Source organism: Gigantopelta aegis, chromosome 14 (genome assembly GCF_016097555.1).
Source record: "Gigantopelta aegis isolate Gae_Host chromosome 14, Gae_host_genome, whole genome shotgun sequence".
Lineage (NCBI taxonomy): Eukaryota > Metazoa > Mollusca > Gastropoda > Neomphalida > Peltospiridae > Gigantopelta > Gigantopelta aegis.
In genome coordinates, this window is record NC_054712.1 from 48,454,542 (window position 1) to 48,477,941 (window position 23,400).

Below are 23,400 nucleotides of genomic sequence, written 5' to 3' on the forward strand. Positions count from 1 at the left end.
GCACATGTGCAATCTGGACCAGAACTTTTAAATGGAGAATTCCCTTTTTCTTTTTACAGCAGTTAGTGCCTTTTATTTACTTACGTCATATATGATTTACAAATGACGTCATATTGTATTTGAAACATTACACAAGGCTGTCGCAGAGTATGATTCTTAACTTTAAATGAATCCATGAAAGGAGTTTTGATCATAGATTTAACAAAGTGTTGTTATGACGTTAAATTAAAAAACGTTTTTGTACTTCTCTATTTTGCCAGACACCTGGAGGAGAGTGGCATTGGTGAGACTTACAACTTATTATTACAGTAGCCAGAATAGGTTCTCTGGTTTCAGTAGTTGTAGCAGTGATGGCATTAAGAATAGATTATAACAAGTGAAAATTAAACTTGCCAGACACCTGGAGGAGAGTGGCATTGGTGAGACTTACAACTTATTATTACAGTAGCCAGAATAGGTTCTCTGGTTTCAGTAGTTGTAGCAGTGATGGCATTAAGAATAGATTTATAACAAGTGAAAATTAAACTTGCCAGACACCTGGAGGAGAGTGGCATTGGTGAGTCTTACAACAGTTATAGTAAGTAGACTGGTGCCCAGTATATGTTCTCCAGAGTTTGACAAATCCACTAGCCCTCATTTCCAGCTGGTGAATTTTTAGTCTGGGCTGGTGGAAATTATCAACTGTATTACTATAATACATAGGACACTTGCCAGAGTTTCTGTGAGGGCTAGTGATTTTTTCAACCAATTGTTGAAACCTGTTTTCTCTTGTTTTAGTAATTACAGTCTTAGTGGCATTGTCATAGTATAGTGAGTTCGCCCTGGATATATATACCACTACACATTATATCCTAGAATATTAGGCTCATCAGAATGTTGATTCTAAATCTAAAACTAACCTCAACCGTAACCCTAAAGTTTGAATATGGAACAAATAATCGGGACATAGTATTTCGGCTGCAGTGAAATTTCAGCCCGAATATTTAATGTCGAGAACATACCATGTATCTCAGAAACTAGAGTCAGCTGGTTTTAATAAACATACGAGTCATGGAACTGTTGTTTTTATTTTGTAGATTGTCCGAGCTGCAAAATGCGTTACTCACTGGCAAAAGGTGGCTGTATGCATTTCAAGTGTCCGCAGTGTGCATACGAGTTCTGCAGTGGGTGCAACCAGCCTTTCAGTAAAGTGGGAGTAAGTAGTTAATGACTGATACGGTCGAATCCACTTAATTGCATATCCGTTTATATAATGAACAGTTATTTGCATATTATATTGCGGCACAGAACCATTAAGCATTAAAACCTGTACAAATTATATCACTTATTTGAATAACCTTATAAACATGCTTTTCGATTATTTCATATACATTTTTTAAACTCTAGAACTAGGAGTAATTACAGGTGTGTAAGTGTAACATACTGATCTACAACAGGTCGTCCCTTACACAGGTGTGTTAGTGTAAGTTATTGATCTACAATGGGTCGTCCCTTACACAGGTGTATTAGTGTAAGATATTGATATGCAATGGGTCGTCCCTTACACAGGTGTGTTAGTGTAAGATATTGATATACAATGGGTCGTCCCTTACACAGGTGTGTTAGTGTAAGATATTGATATTCAATGGGTCGTCTCTTACACGAGTGTGTAAGTGTAAGATATTGATCTAGAACAGTCATCCCTTACACAGGTGTGTAATATATTGATATACAACGGGTCGTCCCTTACACACGTGTGTAAGTGTAAGATATTGATCTAGAACAGTCGTCCCTTACACAGGTGTGTAAGTGTAAGATATTGATCTAGAACAGTCGTCCCTTACACAGGTGTGTAAGTGTAAGATATTGATCTACAACAGGTCGTACCTTACACAGGTGTGTAAGTGTAAGATATTGATCTAGAACAGTCGTCCCTTACACACGTGTGTAAGTGTAAGATATTGATCTACAACAGGTCATCCCTTACACAGGTGTGTAAGTGTAAGATATTGATCTAGAACAGTCGTCCCTTACACAGGTGTGTAAGTGTAAGATATTGATCTAGAACAGTCGTCCCTTACACAGGTGTGTAAGTGTAAGATATTGATCTACAACAGGTCATCCCTTACACAGGTGTGTAAGTGTAAGATATTGATCTACGAGTTATCCCTTACACAGGTGTGTAAGTGTAAGATATTGATCTAGAACAGTCATCCCTTACACGAGTGTGTAAGTGTAAGATATTGATCTAGAACAGTCGTCCCTTACACGAGTGTGTAAGTGTAAGATATTGATCTACAACAGGTCATCCCTTACACAGGTGTGTAAGTGTAAGATATTGATCTACAACAGGTCATCCCTTACACGAGTGTGTAAGTGTAAGATATTGATCTAGAACAGGTCATCCCTTACACAGGTGTGTAAGTGTAAGATATTGATCTAGAACAGTTGTCCCTTACACACGTGTGTAAGTGTAATATATTGATCAAGAACAGTCGTCCCTTACACAGGTGTGTAAGTGTAAGATATTGATCTACAACAGGTCGTACCTTACACAGGTGTGTAAGTGTAAGATATTGATCTACAACAGGTCGTACCTTACACAGGTGTGTAAGTGTAAGATATTGATCTAGAACAGTCGTCCCTTACACAGGTGTGTAAGATATTGATCTAGAACAGTCGTCCCTTACACAGGTGTGTAAGTGTAAGATATTGATCTACAACAGGTCGTACCTTACACAGGTGTGTAAGTGTAAAATATTGATCTAGAACAGTCATCCCTTACACGAGTGTGTAAGTGTAAGATATTGATCTACAACAGTCGTACCTTACACAGGTGTGTAAGTGTAAGATATTGATCTACAACAGGTCGTCCCTTACACAGGTGTGTTAGTGTAAGTTATTGATCTACAATGGGTCGTCCCTTACACAGGTGTATTAGTGTAAGATATTGATATGCAATATGGGTCGTCCCTTACACAGGTGTGTTAGTGTAAGATATTGATATACAATGGGTCATCACTTCCACAGGTGTGTAACGGGTCGTCCCTTACACAGGTGTGTAAGTGTAAGATATTGATCTACAACAGGTCAGGTCGTCCCTTACACAGGTGTGTAAGTGTAAGATATTGATCTACAATGGGTCGTCGTCCCTTACACAGGTGTGTAAGTGTAAGATATTGATCTACTTAACAGTCGTCCCTTACACAGGTGTGTAAGTGTAAGATATTGATCTACAACAGGTCGTCCCTTACACAGGTGTGTAAGTGTAAGATATTGATCTAGAACAGTCGTCCCTTACACAGGTGTGTAAGTGTAAGATATTGATCTACAACAGGTCGTCCCTTACACAGGTGTGTAAGTGTAAGATATTGATCTAGAACAGTCGTCCCTTACACAGGTGTGTAAGTGTAAGATATTGATCTACAACAGGTCGTCCCTTACACAGGTGTGTAAGTGTAAGATATTGATCTACAACAGGTCATCCCTTACACAGGTGTGTAAGTGTAAGATATTGATCTACAACAGGTCGTCCCTTACACAGGTGTGTAAGTGTAAGATATTGATCTAGAACAGTCGTCCCTTACACAGGTGTGTGTGTAAGTGTAAGATATTGATCTAGAACAGGTCGTCCCTTACACAGGTGTGTAAGTGTTAGATATTGATCTACAACAGGTCATCCCTTACACAGGTGTGTAAGTGTAAGATATTGATATAGAACAGTCGTCCCTTACACAGGTGTGTAAGTGTAAGATATTGATCTAGAACAGTCGTCCCTTACACAGGTGTGTAAGTGTAACATATTGATCTAGAACAGTCGTCCCTTACACAGGTGTGTAAGTGTAAGATATTGATCTACAACAGGTCGTACCTTACACAGGTGTGTAAGTGTAAGATATTGATCTACAACAGGTCGTCCCTTACACAGGTGTGTTAGTGTAAGTTATTGATCTACAATGGGTCGTCCCTTACACAGGTGTATTAGTGTAAGATATTGATATGCAATATGGGTCGTCCCTTACACAGGTGTGTTAGTGTAAGATATTGATATACAATGGGTCGTCCCTTACACAGGTGTGTTAGTGTAAGATATTGATATACAATGGGTCGTCTCTTACCCGAGTGTGTAAGAGTAAGATATTGATCTACAATGGGTCATCACTTCCACAGGTGTGTAATATATTGATATACAACGGGTCGTCCCTTACACAGGTGTGTAAGTGTAAGATATTGATCTACAACAGGTCGTACCTTACACAGGTGTGTAAGTGTAAGATATTGATCTACAACAGGTCGTCCCTTACACAGGTGTGTAAGTGTAAGATATTGATCTACAACAGGTCGTCCCTTACACAGGTGTGTAAGTGTAAGATATTGATCTAGAACAGTCGTCCCTTACACAGGTGTGTAAGTGTAAGATATTGATCTAGAACAGTCGTCCCTTACACAGGTGTGTAAGTGTAAGATATTGATCTACAACAGGTCGTCCCTTACACAGGTGTGTAAGTGTAAGATATTGATCTACAACAGGTCATCCCTTACACAGGTGTGTTAGTGTAACATATTGATCTACAACAGGTCGTCCCTTACACAGGTGTGTTAGTGTAACATATTGATCTAGAATGGATCATCCCTTACACAGGTGTGTTAGTGTAAGATATTGATCTACAATGGGTCGTCCCTTACACAGGTGTGTCAGTGTAAGATATTGATCTACAATGGGTCATCCCTTGCACAGGTGTGTTAATGTAAGATATTGATATACAACAGGTCGTCCCTTACACAGGTGTGTAAGTGTAAGGAATTGATATACAACGGGTCATCCCTTACACAGGTGTGTTAGAAATAACGTGACCCATCATGGCTGTGCCATTCGGATCTCAACCTCCAGTTTATTTGATTCATTTGATTCATCGATGGGCCCATTGGGCTATTGCTTGTTCCAGCCAGTGCACCACAAATGGTATATCAAAGGCCGTGGTATTTGCTATTCTGTGTGTGGAATAATGCAAATAAAAGATCCCTTTCTACTAATGGAAAAATGTAGCAGGTTTCCTTTCTAAGACTATATGTCAATATTACCAAATGTTTGACATCCAACAGCTGATGATTAATAAATCAGTGTGCTCTAGTGGTGTCGTTGAACAAAACAAACTTCTTCTTTTTTCTTTTTTTGGATACTTTAGTTAAATTGTGAAATAATTTTGGTCTTTTTAATTGTTAAACACTATCCCGGGATTGATTATTTTGGGAACTTGACAGGTTTTTTTACCTAAAATAATTACTAATGAGAAAAAATGTTTTATTTCAGGTGTGTAAAAAGTTTAAGTCTTGTAAGAAGCAAGGGTTTCACTGTCATCATCCACGAGACTGCTTTTTCTATCTCCGTGACAACGATGTACACGAGTTACAAGGTCTCTTGAAGGTTGGTGGCTTAATTCGTAGATTATATACAGCTTAACTAACTTTTCAGGAAACTGTTTGTTTTGTGTTTTCTAGCTGGGTAAGATGAATTTCAACACTATGTTTTGTGTTTTCTAGCTGGGTAAGATGGATTTCAACACTATGTTTTGTGTTTTCTAGCTGGGTAAGATGGATTTCTACACATTTTGTGTTTTCTAGCTGGGTAAGCTGGATTTCTACACATGTTTTGTGTTTTCTAGCTGGGTAAGATGGATTTCAACACTGTATGTTTTATGTTTTCTAGCTAGGTAAGGTAGATTTCAACACTGTTTTGTGTTTTCTAGCTGGGTAAGATAGATTTCAACATTACTGTATGTTTTATGTTTTCTAGCTAGGTAAGGTAGATTTCAACACATGTTTTGTGTTTTCTAGCTGGGTAAGATGGATTTCTACACTATGTTTTGTGTTTTCTAGCTGGGTAAGATGGATTTCTACACATGTTTTGTGTTTTCTAGCTGGGTAAGGTAGATTTCAACACTGTATGTTTCATGTTTTCTAGCTGGGTAAGGTAGATTTCAACACTGTATGTTTTATGTTTTCTGGCTGGGTAAGGTAGATTTCAACACTGTATGTTTTGTGTTTTCTAGCTGGGTAAGGTAGATTTCAACACTATGTTTTGTGTTTTCTAACTAGGTAAGGTAGATATCAACACTGTATGTTTCATGTTTTCTAGCTGGGTACGGTGGATTTCAACATAACTGTATGTTTCATGTTTTCTAGCTGGGTAAGATGGATTTCAACATGACTCTATGTTTTATGTTTTCTAGCTGGGTAAGATGGGATTTCTACACATGTTTTATGTTTTCTAGCTGGGTAAGGTAGATTTCAACACTGTATGTTTTGTGTTTTCTAGCTGGGTAAGATGGATTTCAACATGACTGTATGTTTTATGTTTTCTTGCTAGGTAAGGTAGATTTCAACACTGTATGTTTCATGTTTTCTAGCTGGGTAAGGTAGATTTCAACATGACTGTATGTTTCATGTTTTCTAGCTGGGTACGGTGGATTTCAACATGATTGTATGTTTCATGTTTTCTAGCTGGGTACGGTGGATTTCAACATGATTGTATGTTTCATGTTTTCTAGCTGGGTACGGTGGATTTCAACATGATTGTATGTTTCATGTTTTCTAGCTGGGTAAGGTGGATTTCAACATGACTGTATGTTTCATGTTTTCTAGCTGGGTATGGTGGATTTCAACATGACTGTATGTTTCATGTTTTCTAGCTGGGTACGGTGGATTTCAACATGATTATATGTTTCATGTTTTCTAGCTGGGTAAGGTGGATTTCAACATGACTGTATGTTTCATGTTTTCTAGCTGGGTACGGTGGATTTCAACATAACTGTATGTTTCATGTTTTCTAGCTGGATAAGATGGGATTTCTACACATGTTTTATGTTTTCTAGCTGGGTAAGGTAGATTTCAACACTGTATGTTTCATGTTTTCTAGCTGGGTAAGGTAGATTTCAACACTGTATGTTTTATGTTTTCTGGCTGGGTAAGGTATATTTCAACACTGTATGTTTTGTGTTTTCTAGCTGGGTAAGGTAGATTTCAACACTGTATGTTTGGTGTTTTCTAGCTAGGTAAGGTAGATTTCAACACTGTATGTTTCATGTTTTCTAGCTGGGTACAGTGGATTTCAACATATCTGTATGTTTCATGTTTTCTAGCTGGGTAAGATGGATTTCAACATGACTCTATGTTTCATGTTTTCTAGCTGGGTAAGATGGGATTTCTACACATGTTTTGTGTTTTCTAGCTGGGTAAGATGGATTTCAACACTGTATGTTTTATGTTTTCTAGCTAGGTACGGTAGATTTCAACACATGTTTTGTGTTTTCTAGCTGGGTAAGATGGATTTCTACACTATGTTTTGTGTTTTCTAGCTGGGTAAGATGGATTTCTACACGTTTTGTGTTTTCTAGCTGGGTAAGATGGATTTCTACACATGTTTTGTGTTTTCTAGCTGGGTAAGGTAGATTTCAACACTGTATGTTTCATGTTTTCTAGCTGGGTAAGGTAGATTTCAGCACTGTATGTTTTATGTTTTCTGGCTGGGTAAGGTAGATTTCAACACTGTATGTTTTGTGTTTTCTAGCTGGGTACGGTAGATTTCAACACTGTATGTTTTGTGTTTTCTAGCTAGGTAAGGTAGATTTCAACACTATATGTTTCATGTTTTCTAGCTGGGTACGGTGGATTTCAACATAACTGTATGTTTCATGTTTTCTAGCTGGGTACGGTGGATTTCAACATGACTGTATGTTTCATGTTTTCTAGCTGGGTAAGGTAGATTTCAACATGACTGTATGTTTCATGTTTTCTAGCTGGGTAAGGTAGATTTCAACATGACTATGTTTCATGTTTTCTAGCTGGGTAAGATGGATTTCAACATGACTCTATGTTTTATGTTTTCTAGCTGGGTAAGATGGGATTTCTACACATGTTTTATGTTTTCTAGCTGGGTAAGGTAGATTTCAACACTGTATGTTTTATGTCTTCTAGCTGGGTAAGGTGGATTTCAACATGACTCTATGTTTTATGTTTTCTAGCTGGGTAAGATGGGATTTCTACACATGTTTTATGTTTTCTAGCTGGGTAAGGTAGATTTCAACACTGTATGTTTCATGTTTTCTAGCTGGGTAATGTGGATTTCAACATGACTGTATGTTTCATGTTTTCTAGCTGGGTACGGTGGATTTCAACTTGACTGTATGTTTCATGTTTTCTAGCTGGGTAATGTGGATTTCAACATGATTATATGTTTCATGTTTTCTAGCTGGGTACGATGGATTTCAACATGACTGTGTGTTTCATGTTTTCTAGCTGGGTAAGATGGATTTCAACATGACTGTATGTTTCATGTTTTCTAGCTGGGTAAGATGGATTTCAACATGACTGTGTGTTTCACGTTTTCTAGCTGGGTAATGTGAGTTTCAACATGACTGTATGTTTCATGTTTTCTAGCTGGGTAAGATGGATTTCAGCATGACTGAATGTTTCATGTTTTCTAGCTGGGTAATGTGGATTTCAACATGACTGTATGTTTCATGTTTTCTAGCTGGGTAAGGCGGATTTCAACATGACTGTATGTTTCATGTTTTCTAGCTGGGTAAGATGGATTTCAACATGATTATATATTTCATGTTTTCTAGCTGGGTATGGTGGATTTCAACATGACTGTATGTTTCATGTTTTCTAGCTGGGTAAGGTAGATTTCAACATGACTGTATGTTTCATGTTTTCTAGCTGGGTAAGGTGGATTTCAACATGACTGTATGTTTCATGTTTTCTAGCTGGGTACGGTGGATTTCAACATGACTGTATGTTTCATGTTTTCTAGCTGGGTAAGATGGATTTCAACATGACTCTATGTTTTATGTTTTCTAGCTGGGTAAGATGGGATTTCTACACATGTTTTATGTTTTCTAGCTGGGTAAGGTAGATTTCAACACTGTATGTTTCATGTTTTCTAGCTGGGTAAGGTGGATTTCAACATGACTGTATGTTTCATGTTTTCTAGCTGGGTACGGTGGATTTCAACATGACTGTATGTTTCATGTTTTCTAGCTGGGTAATGTGGATTTCAACATGACTGTATGTTTCATGTTTTCTAGCTGGGTACGGTGGATTTCAACTTGACTGTATGTTTCATGTTTTCTAGCTGGGTAATGTGGATTTCAACATGATTATATGTTTCATGTTTTCTAGCTGGGTACGATGGATTTCAATATGACTGTATGTTTCATGTTTTCTAGCTGGGTAAGATGGATTTCAACATGACTGTGTGTTTCACGTTTTCTAGCTGGGTAATGTGAGTTTCAACATGACTGTATGTTTCATGTTTTCTAGCTGGGTAAGATGGATTTCAGCATGACTGAATGTTTCATGTTTTCTAGCTGGGTAATGTGGATTTCAACATGACTGTATGTTTCATGTTTTCTAGCTGGGTAAGGCGGATTTCAACATGACTGTATGTTTCATGTTTTCTAGCTGGGTAAGATGGATTTCAACATGATTATATATTTCATGTTTTCTAGCTGGGTATGGTGGATTTCAACATGACTGTATGTTTCATGTTTTCTAGCTGGGTAAGGTAGATTTCAACATGACTGTATGTTTCATGTTTTCTAGCTGGGTAAGGTGGATTTCAACATGACTGTATGTTTCATGTTTTCTAGCTGGGTACGGTGGATTTCAACATGACTGTATGTTTCATGTTTTCTAGCTGGGTAAGATGGATTTCAACATGACTCTATGTTTTATGTTTTCTAGCTGGGTAAGATGGGATTTCTACACATGTTTTATGTTTTCTAGCTGGGTAAGGTAGATTTCAACACTGTATGTTTCATGTTTTCTAGCTGGGTAAGGTGGATTTCAACATGACTGTATGTTTCATGTTTTCTAGCTGGGTACGGTGGATTTCAACATGACTGTATGTTTCATGTTTTCTAGCTGGGTAATGTGGATTTCAACATGACTGTATGTTTCATGTTTTCTAGCTGGGTACGGTGGATTTCAACTTGACTGTATGTTTCATGTTTTCTAGCTGGGTAATGTGGATTTCAACATGATTATATGTTTCATGTTTTCTAGCTGGGTACGATGGATTTCAATATGACTGTGTGTTTCATGTTTTCTAGCTGGGTAAGATGGATTTCAACATGACTGTATGTTTCATGTTTTCTAGCTGGGTAAGATGGATTTCAACATGACTGTGTGTTTCACGTTTTCTAGCTGGGTAATGTGAGTTTCAACATGACTGTATGTTTCATGTTTTCTAGCTGGGTAAGATGGATTTCAGCATGACTGAATGTTTCATGTTTTCTAGCTGGGTAATGTGGATTTCAACATGACTGTATGTTTCATGTTTTCTAGCTGGGTAAGGCGGATTTCAACATGACTGTATGTTTCATGTTTTCTAGCTGGGTAAGGTGGATTTCAACACGTCAACTCCGGAGGGTCAGCAGGACCGTGAGCACTGCCCGGTGATGGAGCAGAAGGAGGGGGCGTGTGGCCACAAGGACGAGGCGTGCGGGAGAGGCGTTCCTCCAGACCACGCCGGTCTGTGTGTGTGAGTATAGACTAAAAGAATCCTTCATATGTGTCCATGTCGGACAGGACTATTCCACCCGAGGGTACATAATTTGTTGTCAGGGATGAGGCTTGCTGAGTGTGGAATAGCCGTGTCCCACGTGGATACATAATGGAGGATTATTTTTCTCCCATCCAGTAGATGAAAAACAAGCATTTTGGGAAAACGTGAAAAACCTACATTTTTTACTTTTTATTTTACAATAAAATAATTATAACCATTGAAAAGATCCTACCCAAAAATGGTATTTTATGAAATATAAAAAGCATTTCTTGCGTTATTTTGCCGTTTACGTGACGTCACCCAATGTTAATATCAGCTCAAACTATAGAAGTCACATGGTCATGCACGACCGATTTATTCCGCATGGGCTGACGTCATGGAATACGCCTGTCTTGCATGGCTAGGGATGGGAGAAATAGAGATTATTATACGAGCTTGTGTGTCATACTGATTTTACGAAACAGGGGTGCGGTAGACGTTGTTCCTGACCACGCCGGTCTGTGTGTGTGAGTAGAAACAAAACAGAGTTAATTTTAACGCTTTCTATTAAAATCTCTGTATTCTATTATTGTCTCTACCTCTTGTCTCTCACTGTTTTCCTTTTTTCTCATTTCGTGTTCCAAAAATCAACCCACTCTCCCACCCTTATCAGTACTAACATTATCTTCTATTCGAGTAATTTAATATATTGAATGCAATACGGCAGTGATTCAGGGCTCCCAACCCTGACATTGTCATTGATCTGAGGATAATAACTTTTTTATATATATATATATATATATTTTTAAATCTTAACTCTTTCCCTCCCATTGTCGACTGTGGTCAAGATGCACAAAACTAACACAAAAAACCCATTCTCAGCTGCAGTTGAGGTGCGACTGATCTTCGTAAATACAGCTGTCGGCTCTCACAGGAGTTATTTGTGTTGATTCTGTGAATGCTAGAACATAGTGAATCTAAAAATGTTAAGCGTAGTCTGCCCAGAGGCAATTAGATGCATTCGAGAGTCATACTTTTTTAATTAATACACAGCAGAGATGTCGGGACTGAATGGGTACTAGTATTCCTGAAGGTGTTAAGATCAGTTATTTGCTGCACCTTATCGCTGTTGATAAAATATCTCTTTTATATAATTGTAAACATTTACTGTGGCCGCTTAATACAGGTATTTTAGTGATTTGGGATCCAATTTAGGTGGCCACTGCCCACGTTAGACAGGTGACTACTTATTACAGGTGCATTTACATTATAAATTGTTTGGGAGGGAAAAAAGTGGCCGCTTAAGGCAGGTGATCGCTGATTACAGGTGACCGCTAGAACAGGTTTGACTGTACTTGGTTGAACGTTTTGTTTTCAGAAACCATTACAGAGTATCTGGTTGAATGTTTTGTTTTCAGAAACCATTACTAAGAGTATCTGGTTGAATGTTTTGTTTTCAGAAACCATTACAAAGAGTATCTGGTTGAATGTTTTGTTTTCAGAAACCTTTACAAAGAGTATCTGGTTGAACGTTTTGTTTTCAGAAACCATTACAAAGAGTATCTGGTGGAACGTTTTGTTTTCAGAACCCATTACAAAGAGTATCTGGTTGAACGTTTTGTTTTCAGAAACCATTACTAAGAGTATCTGGTTGAACGTTTTGTTTTCAGAAACCATTACTAAGAGTATCTGGTTGAACGTTTTGTTTTCAGAAACCATTACTAAGAGTATCTGGTTGAACGTTTTGTTTTCAGAAACCATTACTAAGAGTATCTGGTTGAACGTTTTGTTTTCAGAAACCATTACTAAGAGTATCTGGTTGAACGTTTTGTTTTCAGAAACCATTACTAAGAGTATCTGGTTGAACGTTTTGTTTTCAGAACCCATTACTAAGAGTATCTGGTTGAACGTTTTGTTTTCAGAACCCATTACTAAGAGTATCTGGTTGAACGTTTTGTTTTCAGAACCCATTACTAAGAGTATCTGGTTGAACGTTTTGTTTTCAGAACCCATTACTAAGAGTATCTGGTTGAACGTTTTGTTTTCAGAACCCATTACTAAGAGTATCTGGTTGAACGTTTTGTTTTCAGAACCCATTACTAAGAGTATCTGGTTGAACGTTTTTGTTTTCAGAACCCATTACTAAGAGTATCTGGTTGAACGTTTTGTTTTCAGAAACCATTACTAAGAGTATCTGGTTGAACGTTTTGTTTTCAGAAACCATTACTAAGAGTATCTGGTTGAACGTAAAATGTTTTCAGAAACCATTACTAAGAGTATCTGGTTGAACGTTTTGTTTTCAGAACCCATTACTAAGAGTATCTGGTTGAACGTTTTGTTTTCAGAACCCATTACTAAGAGTATCTGGTTGAACGTTTTGTTTTCAGAAACCATTACTAAGAGTATCTGGTTGAACGTTTTGTTTTCAGAACCCATTACAAAGAGTATCTGGTTGAACGTTTTGTTTTCAGAACCCATTACAAAGAGTATCTGGTTGAACGTTTTGTTTTCAGAACCCATTACAAAGAGTATCTGGTTGAACGTTTTGTTTTCAGAACCCATTACAAAGAGTATCTGGTTAAACGTTTTGTTTTCAGAAACCATTACTAAGAGTATCTGGTTGAATGTTTTGTTTTCAGAAACCATTACAGAGTATCTGGTTGAATGTTTTGTTTTCAGAAACCATTATAAAGAGTATTTGATTGAACGTTTTGTTTTTAAAAATTATTACAAAGAGTATCTGGTTGAACGTTTTGTTTTCAGAAACCTTTACAAAAAGTATCTGATCGAACGTTTTGTTTTTAGAAACCATTACTAAGAGTATCTGGTTGAACGTTTTGTTTTCAGAACCCATTACTAAGAGTATCTGATTGAACGTTTTGTTTTCAGAAACCATTACTAAGAGTATCTGATTGAATGTTTTGTTTTCAGAACCCATTACAAAGAGTATCTGATTGAACGTTTTGTTTTCAGAACCCATTACAAAGAGTACTTGGTTGGCCTGATCAACAAGAAGAAACTGGACCCAGTGCTGATCATGAATGTTGAAGAGATCGGCAGACTGCTCGATAGGCTGGAATTGAAGCACAACAGACCAAAGAAAGCAGCCAATGAAAGCGATGACGCATTTCTCAATAAATTCAGAGAGGTACGTACATTTTGTGATTTTAGTGTTCCATCTTTAACAATGTGTAGGGCAGGACGTAGCCCAGTAATAAAGCACTCACCTGGGATCAATCCCTATCGGGGGATGGGACGTAGCTCAGTGGTACAGCACTCGCCTGATGCGTGGTCGGTTTAGGATCGATCCCCATTGGTGGCCACATTGGGGTATTTCTCGTTCCAGCCAGTGCTCCACAACTGGTGTAACAAAGGCTGTGGTATGTACTATCCTGTCTGTGGAATGATGCATATAAAAGATAACTTGCTGCTAATCGAAAAGAGTAGCCCATGAAGTGGCGACAGCAGGTTTCCTCTCTCTTTATCTGTGTGGTACTTAACCATATGTCTGACACTTTATAACCATAAATAAAATATGTTGAGTGTGTCGTGAAATAAAACATTCCTTCCTTGATCCCTGTCAGTGGACCTATTGATCGAATTCGCATTCCAGTGCACCACAACTGGTATACTATCAAAGGTCGTGGTATGTGCCATCCTGTCTGTGAGAAAGTGCATACAGAAGATACCTTACTGCTAATGAAAAATATTACCATATGTTTAGCATCCAATACCCAATGATTAATAAATCATTGTGCTCTAGTGGTGTCATTAAACAAAACAAATTTTAACTTTACAGGGATCATTTTGTTCAGTATCGTGTCAAGATTCACTACATAAGTTTCAGAGATTTCTACACAATTTTAAAACATTAAACAGTGGTTGCTACACAATTTTAAATTGACTAGAAATTTTGCTTAGAATCAAAATTTTGAAAACACAATGTTCCCTGTTTTGGATACCAAACCATTGTTGAGATGTTAAAGTTTGATTTTGTTTAACGACACAACTGGAGCACATTGATCAATTAATCATCGGCTATTGGATGTCAAACATTTGGTCATTCTGACACTTATTCATCAGAGGAAACCCGCTACTTTTTTCCTAACGCAGAAAGGGATCTTTTATATGCACTTTCCCACAGACAGGAAAGCACATACCATGGCCTTTGTCCAGGTGTGGTGCACTGGTTGGAATGAGAAAAAACCCAGTCAGTTGAATGGATTTACTGAGGTGTTTCGATCCTGCGTGGCAAAATCCTCAAGCGAGCACTCAACCGACTGAGCTAACTCCTTCCCCTTGATGTTGAGAACTGCTCTTGAACAATCGCTATTGTTCTCCGTCCTGAATATACTACAGGCGTATCGTTACAGCCTTCACTGATGGTTTCATGTCACTTTTTATTTACTTCCGTTAACAGCGACTCACTTTCTTTATTATCAATATAAAACAGTGACTGACTGACTAAATGAATGGTTGTCATTAAATATTAATTTAATTCTTCCTTAATACACATGTATACGAAATAGGTGGAAAACATTCGTTACCTCATCGCCATGGCCACTGTAGTTACATTTATTTACAGGGTATTTATGTGCTGTATGAAATCAAATGCACTTTTCATGTTCCATTTTAAAACTTTTATTCTTTAATGTTAAAGATTTGTAGATAATATGATTTATAATTTTGTTTTTTTTTTTTTCTGATTTCAGTTTGTTCAAGTGAAAGTTCCTTTGGAACGTCATTGACAAGAGAACATTCAACTGAGACATTATTGATGAGTGAAAGTTCAATTAGGACACTGATAATCATAGTTCAACTACAACATTGATAAATGGAAGTTCAGCTAGGATATCATTATTAAGTTGAAGTTCCAACTAGGATATCAGTGATAAATCAACATTCATATAGAATGGCATCAATAAGTGAAACTTCAATGTGGATATCATTGATAAGTCGAAGTTCACCTAGGATATCATTGACAAGTCAAAGTTCACCTAGGATATCATTGATAAGTCAAAGTTCACCTAGGATATCATTGACAAGTCAACATTCACCTGGGATATCATTGACAAGTCAAAGTTCACTTAGGATATCACTGACAAGTCGAAGTTCACCTAGGATATCATTGACAAGTCGAAGTTCACCTAGGATATTGTTAAGTCAGAGTTCACCTAGGATATTGTTAAGTCAGAGTTCACCTAGGATATTGTTAAGTCAAAGTTCACCTAGGATATTATTGATAAGTCAATGTTCACCTTTGATATCATTAATAAGTCAAAGTTCACCTAGGATATCATTGTTAAGTCAAAGTTCACCTAGGATATCATGGATAAGTCAAATTGCGGTATTTATAAGCAAGACAAACCATAACAAGACTGTGGTTCATGTTCAGTGGAAATAATGTCATATGGACGTAATATCAAAGCTGGAAACTACCAACCATAACCCCCCACCCCCCACCCCCCCACCCCTCAGAATCTACACCTGGATGTTCAAATATACTTAATTATACTCTGCACTACTCAGTTTGCTGTATGTAGAAGTTACATAACCAGTGTTCACACCTAGTGATCATGTTCTGTTAATTTATTATCAAATTTCCACTTGGTGGGGTGTGTAAGGACCAAAACACACCGGAGATGGGTCTGGGTCTGGTGAGTATGGTACCAGGCAAAAATGAAACAAACTGAATTGAATGTGACACAACATACTGCATCTGTGCTGGCATGAACTTCAGATCTGGCAACAGAAGACATAGAACATGGGCTATATATTCAGTGCCAAACTGGCAGCTGCACAATGTTCAAATGTTACTCTTTTAATTTTTTTAATAAGCAACAGGAAAGGTATATATTAATCAGTGTGAAATTCTCATAATTATTGGGGTTTTTTAAAAGTAAATTTATCTAAAGATATTAACACATTAACATACATTGATAACATAAGTTACAGACCCTGACATCAAAATACAATGCTTGTTGAACTCATACTTAGTGTGTTTTGATCCTAAGAATGTGTTGTTCTGAAATTTATGTGTTGTGCAGATTCTCTCATTGTCTATTACAATTGTAATGTTCTGTACAATGAGAAATCCCAAAATGATATTCTTCTTCTTCGTCGTACGCTCAGACAGGAACCCCAGTGGCTCGAACAAAAGCTTCTGTATTCCGTATGTTCTAAATGATATAACCATTGATACCTTGACCTCCAATACTTGGCAAGTTAATTAATCCCACATATTATCATTGCATAATTGATTCAGGAATATTAAAGTAGTAACAATCATCTTAAATAGTCCTAAAGAATGTTTGATAAAAATTGTAAAAGTACATATAAAATCTTCATCGTATATCTATTAAAATTGCAGCCAGTTCTTTGACAGTATGAAAATGCAATTCAAATTCAAACTGATGTCATTTGTTAACCTGTTGGTCACTCTTATTGGATTTTGCAATAATACAAATTTATTATAGTACTATAGCTGGGCAGTATTGAAATTTCAGTATCGGTATTGGTATTTTTATGGTGATTTACCTCGGTATCGGTAAGGTATTTAGTAACGACACATTACCGATACCTATACCGATATCAAGCCGTATTTTCAGTGTACTCTGCTTTAAATGCATGACCGAGTTAAGGCTCACCTGCTAATTTCATACTTTCCACTGACACAAAGTACATCTACCTGGTTTTCTGTCGATTTAGAGGAAGAATGATGTCCACCCACTCTTCTTTTCATCCATTTTGTGTTTGTCAGATGTATTGTTAGTGATTTACTAAATGGCGGTAAAACATTTTCAATACCGAAATTTTGGTATTTTGAAATTTGCTTGGTAACGGTAAATCGGTATTGACATGATACCGATATCTAACGGTATATACGGTATACCGCTCTAGATAGTAGTGGTCAATGAAATTATTATATTCTGTCAGTATGTAATTCATGATATGTTTACATTTTACAAGAAAAATTAATAAATATTTTTGTTTATTATGCGACTTTGTTTATTATGTGAGTTTTCCTTAAAGTGACGGACCCTAGTTTTTAATCACTATGGACACATTCTTCACCATTAAAGCCATTTTTGATGGTTGAAATTGGACATTACTTACATTTTATTATTTAGAATATCCATTTCCGTGCACCCAAAGTATTGGTGGTCATCCTGGTGTATGTAATGCCAAGAAATTCATTTTTCATAATTCTAAACATGCACGTACCTTTGAGAAGTAATGGTTACTGGTATTGAGAAAAGCATGTCTATTTTAGAGGGTATTTCTCCGTTTTAATGTCACAGACTCCGTTTCACTCTATTTTTAACTTTATTGAGATATAGATTAACCTAACTTAGTGTTTATATGCATACGTTCAAACTAGGGTTTGCAACTTTAAAATAAAAATGGAAACAGGAACATGATTATACATTACCAGTACTTATAAAATATTGCTTTTTTTTTTTTTTTAATATACCTGTACATATTTCGTACAGCAGTGCATATTTACAAGTTTGTTTATTGTTTTGACAAGTGTTTAAGTTGTGAGTAGAGGAGATTTGCATAGAAATGTATTCTCTTCTTACCAGACATTTTTGTGTCTCTAAAATATAATCAAAACATGACAGTGTATGGAACTATGAAGAAGTGACCTTTAAAAAAAAAGGTTTTTTTGTTTAACACCACCACTAGAGCACATTGAATTATCAATAATCGGCTATTAGACATCAAACATTTAGTAATTTTGACCAAGTCTAAGAGAGGTTACACTCTACATTTTCTATTATTGGCAAGGGATCTTTTATATGCACCATCCTACAGACAGAACAGCACATACAACAGCCTTTGATATACCAGTTGTGGTGCACCGACTGAAACGAGAAATAGCCCAATGAGCCCACCGATGGGGATCGATCTTGCATTAGCCGAGCGCTTTACCACTGAGCTACATCCCGCCCCAAAAGTGACCTTTAAGACTTGTTTTTAAAATGTGTAAAGTGTACAAAATAAAATGTAATTTACACAAAATTATTTTTAATATATCTTGTAGATTATTTGGTATATTTACAGGTGGGTTTACAGCAATTTTGTTAAACAGTCTGTACGTATATGTTTGTATGTTTAAAACGAAAACAAACTTATATTCGCAAGTGTTGTGTCAATATACAGTATGTATTTTATCTTGTCAAGTTTCTTTCTTGTTCATATTGTTTTAACTAATACACTGTTTAAGTACTTTCGTTTGCACTTAACCTGACCTCAAACTAATGTAAATCTCCCCTGGAACTATAGACTGGTTCGAACATCCCAACAGCCAATAGGATGGCTTAAAATCTTCCATTGAATCCCATGCTACCTGTCCCGGTCATGTGATAGCAAATTTCTTCTTTCTCTATCACTCTTATGGTCTTAAGTTTTCTAAAAAAATTATGAATAATGTTGTCTTTAGCTGGTGGTGTGTACATAATTTCTCTTCATATATACAGCTGTTATGAATAAGTGCTTTATTATATATGATATTATGTGGACAACACTATCTTGTGCTTAAAAAAAGTATATTTATTTGTTCATATTTGATGACTATTTATGTGTTGATTAATCCCATGGATGTAAATAAATCATTCCATAGTTACACTGATGGGTATGGTGATATTTTGACCAATCAGGTTTCAAGGAATGTGTAAATATTTGAATTGATGTGTGTGTAGATCGTTATAAATATTCCTAAAACACTGGATACAATCCATTCAGTCACTGGTGAAAGTTACTGTTACACCATACATCTATTTTAACAAAAAATGTACAAGATTTTATTTTGTGGGCAGTTTTTGGAGTCTCCGAGAGGATGGGTTTGATGGGAGAGTGTCCCGAAATGATAAAATAATATTGTGGTTGTATGTTTTGTTGTCTTTACAAAATGTAGATATTTGAGTTTGTATTATAATCACATTTTTATTTCAAACACAATAGTTGCAGTTTGTAGGTAATGGCTGAAATGATCTTTTATATCTATCATTCACAATCTAATTAAAATTAGCTTCACTATTACATGTGGATCTAACAGCAGCCAGTTGGAGCTCATGTCCACCAATCAAAACCTTGCTTGCAGAATCATGCCAGTGATTTAAAAATAATTTGAAAAAATTCCGAATTATCCTGAGGGTATACGACATGTTTCGTGTGAATTATGAATGCCTTAAAACATGTTTTATTTTATAAAATAAATAATTTGTAATATAAAACTGAAGACTGATTTAGTTGTTTTTTTTTCTAAATAAATAAATAATTTTTAATGTAAAATTGAAGACTGATAACCCATCCCGTATGTATTGGTATGGTTCGCTGTACTGTGGCCATTAAAATAGACTCTCCCGGTATTTTTAGAATTTGTATGCTCCCAAATAACGTTATAAAAGGCGAAGTGTGATTGGTCAATATTTAAATTATTATTTACAGACGAAATGTTACCTGGACATTGGATACTACACAGTGTTGTTAGCAATCTGATTAAAATTAGTTCTACTGGTCTAAATAAGGCATTCGTAATTCACATGAAAACATATCGTATACACTCAGAATAATTTGGAATATTTTCAAATTATTTTCAAATCACTGGCATGATTCTGCAAGTAAGGTTTTGATTGGTGGACATGACCTCCAACTGGCTGCTATTAGATCCACATGTAATAGTGGAGCTAATTTTCATTAGATTGTATCATTCATTTAATTTTATACAGTATTTAATGTCGGACAGGCATTTGTATAGGTCTACTGCCTGTTTGCCAATCCACTCCATTCATTGAATAAATATTGTTTAAAAAACAAAATCATGTCAGGATTTTATAATGATATCTTCAAGATTCTTTTGAATACATCGATGACATTTTTGGAAATATTAACGAGTGAAACTGCTGAGGTATCTGTTATGACAAGAAATCATGCTTTCTTTGTCATACAGCTACTATAATTGTACATGTAAGAAAGATTCATCACTCTCTACTAATGTATCGTATGACAAAGTGTGGAATATTTAAAATGTTGACTCATTCACCATCACAATCACCCCCATCCCAACCCTTACATTGTTTTCCACTGATCTGAATAGGACATTTTGATAATCAACTAATCATACATTTTTAAATGGTAGTATATAGCAGAGATAAAAAAAAAATGTTTTGCATAGTTTGAAAAGTTGGGATTATTGTGAGTCTTTCATTATAAGACAAGGACAGACACAAGTTTTCAGGAGGCACTAAAATGAAAAATTCTGTAAAAATCTGCAGGTTTTTTTCTTCTTCTCTAAAATATGAGCCATATTATGGAAAAGATGACCATTCATCTGGGGTTTTTTTTTTCAATACCACATTTGACCAGTGGATATCAAACAAGCTTAGTTTGAATGCTTCTACATCTATTGAAACTCCTCTAAACCAGACTTACTGGCCTCGGTGGCGTCGTGGTTAGGCCATCGGTTTACAGGCTGGTAGGTACTGGGTTTGGATCCCATGGATTTTTTCATCCAGATACCGACTCCAAACCCTGAGTGAGTGCTCCGCAAAGCTCAATGGGTAGGTGTAAAACTACTTGCACCAATCAGTGATCCGTAACTGGTTCAACAAAGGCCATGGTTTGTGCTATCCTGCCTGTGGGAAGCGCAAATAAAAGATCCCTTGCTGCTAATCGGAAAGAGTAGCCCATGTAGTGGCGACAGCAGGTTTCCTCTCAAAATATGTGTGGTCCTTAACCATATGTCTGACGCCATATAACCGTAAATAAAATGTGTTGAGTGCGTCATTAAATAAAACATTTCTTTCTTTCTAAACCAGACCCTTCTTAATTAACTGTAATTCGTTACACAAAACTGAATGAACACTGGTTATAGTAAATATAAAATGCATTAGAAAGTACTTTTGCTTTTGTTCCTTAAATAAGTTAATCGTTATTTTACAATTTGTTATGAAGATTAGTGATTGGTCTACTAATTTTGTGTTATTAATATTATGCTGTACATTAATTATTTGAAGACAAACTCCTCTGTAAAATAAAAAAATATTTGCATCGTAATTATTGTTTTGTTTTATTATCATTAATATATTTTTTTAAAAAGACAAAGAAGTTTAGCAACTTGATAAATGTACTTCAATAACAGACTATTTCTCTTTCCAGCTAGTGCACCACGACTGGTATATCAAAGGCTGTGGTATGTACTACCCTGTCTGTGGGATGGTGCATATAAAAGATCCATTGCTGCTAATGAGAGTAGCCCATGTAGTGGCGACAGCGGGTTTCCTCTCTCAATATCTGTGTGGTCCTTAATCATATGTCTGACACCATATAACAGTAAATAAAATGTGTTGAGTATCGTTAAATAAAACATTTCTTTATTTTTCTTTCAATAACAGAAAACTTGTGACTTTCAAAGTAAAATCAAACACTGTTTTTAAATGATGCAACCTTTGTCAGTGTGCATAATAGGAGATTTTCAATACAAAATGAAATGCATAACTGTCACGTTATTAAATGAAGCTATCACACAGTTAGAGAGGAAACTCACAGCTACCACTCCACGGTATACTCTTTTCAGTTAACAGCAAGGGATCTTTTATTTGCATCAGACAAGATCGCACATGCCACAGCCTTGCATTAAATATAATCATCATCATCATAAGGGGTGTGGATAGAGCAGGCATGTAGTTTTGCCCTTCTCAGCAAGTTAAATTTTCAGTTATATGAGGATTTTGTCAAATTAAAAAAAAAAAAAATTAAATTTAAAAAAAAAGAAGTTTTATTTAACGATGCACTCAGCACATTTTATTTATGGCTATATGGCGTCAGACATGGTTAAGGACCATACAGATATTAAGAGAGGAAACCCACTGTCACCACTTCATGGGCTACTCTTTTTCAGTTAGCAGCAAGCAGAGACGGGGTAGTACATACCACAGCCTTTGATACGCCAGTCGTAGTGAACTGGCTAGAATGAAAAATATCCAAATGGGCCCACCGACAGGGATGGATCCCAGACCAACTGCGCATCGAGCGAGCGCTTTACCACTGGGCTATGTCCCGCTACTTTTTGTAAAAGTGGTCACATGATTCTAAGAATCAAAATATGCTGAAACCTGTCTAAACCATCATATGAGATGTACACAGTTGTTTTGAACAATCTGTTAATTATATAGGTATGATAATCGACCAAAAGGTAAAACAAATCATGCAGTGCACTAAATGGTTGTTCACTAAATTTTAGAATACTATAACTGTATGTAGGTGTAGATAATGACAATTATTATATTTATTTATTATTTATTTGCACATACTTATTCACCTGCCCACAGAATTAACTGAGGTTAGTGAAAGGCCATAGTGGTCGTACTTTTGGGAGACCCAATGAGTTGAAGCTGGTACCACAATATGATATACTGTATTAAAATTGTGTATCTGTTTTTATTAGTTAGATTACAAGTTATAACTTAATTTTTTTTTTTAATAATAATCAAAAGTCTTGATTAAAATAAATAAACAAATAAAAAGAATGTTTGCAAACTTTCATTTTAGCAGCATCAAGCTTGAAATTATATTTATTTTGGGGTGAAAGGGAAACCTAATGTCTGGCATTGTTGCACCAAGACGGGTATATCAACGGCTGTGGTATGAGCTATCTTGTCTGGGATGGTGCATATAAAAGATCCTTTACTACTAATGGAAAATGTAGATGTTTTTTGTTTTTTAACACTATACGTCAAAATTACCAAATGTTTGATACCCAACAGCCGATGATTAATATATCCAGCGGTGTCGTTAAAAAATCTAGCTATTCAACCTTTACTCTCGCGACTGAGTCTGTTAAATTAGTCCAGGTTGTCTCCCTTGCAAGA

At 36.2% G+C, this 23,400-nt stretch overlaps 1 protein-coding gene across 1 annotated transcript in view; it reads left to right on the forward strand.

The window, feature by feature from the left end:
* Positions 1-17,520, forward strand: part of LOC121389316 (E3 ubiquitin-protein ligase RNF31-like) — a 66,231-nt gene extending 48,711 nt beyond the window's left edge. Inside the window, exons 20-25 of the mRNA XM_041520912.1 lie at positions 261-283; positions 1,077-1,195; positions 5,291-5,404; positions 10,374-10,522; positions 13,499-13,673; positions 15,238-17,520. Of these exons, the coding sequence (XP_041376846.1) occupies positions 261-283; positions 1,077-1,195; positions 5,291-5,404; positions 10,374-10,522; positions 13,499-13,673; positions 15,238-15,273 (616 nt within the window). The 3' untranslated portion in view covers positions 15,274-17,520. The remainder of the gene's footprint in view (positions 1-260; positions 284-1,076; positions 1,196-5,290; positions 5,405-10,373; positions 10,523-13,498; positions 13,674-15,237) is intronic.
* The last annotated feature ends 5,880 nt before the right edge of the window (positions 17,521-23,400 follow it).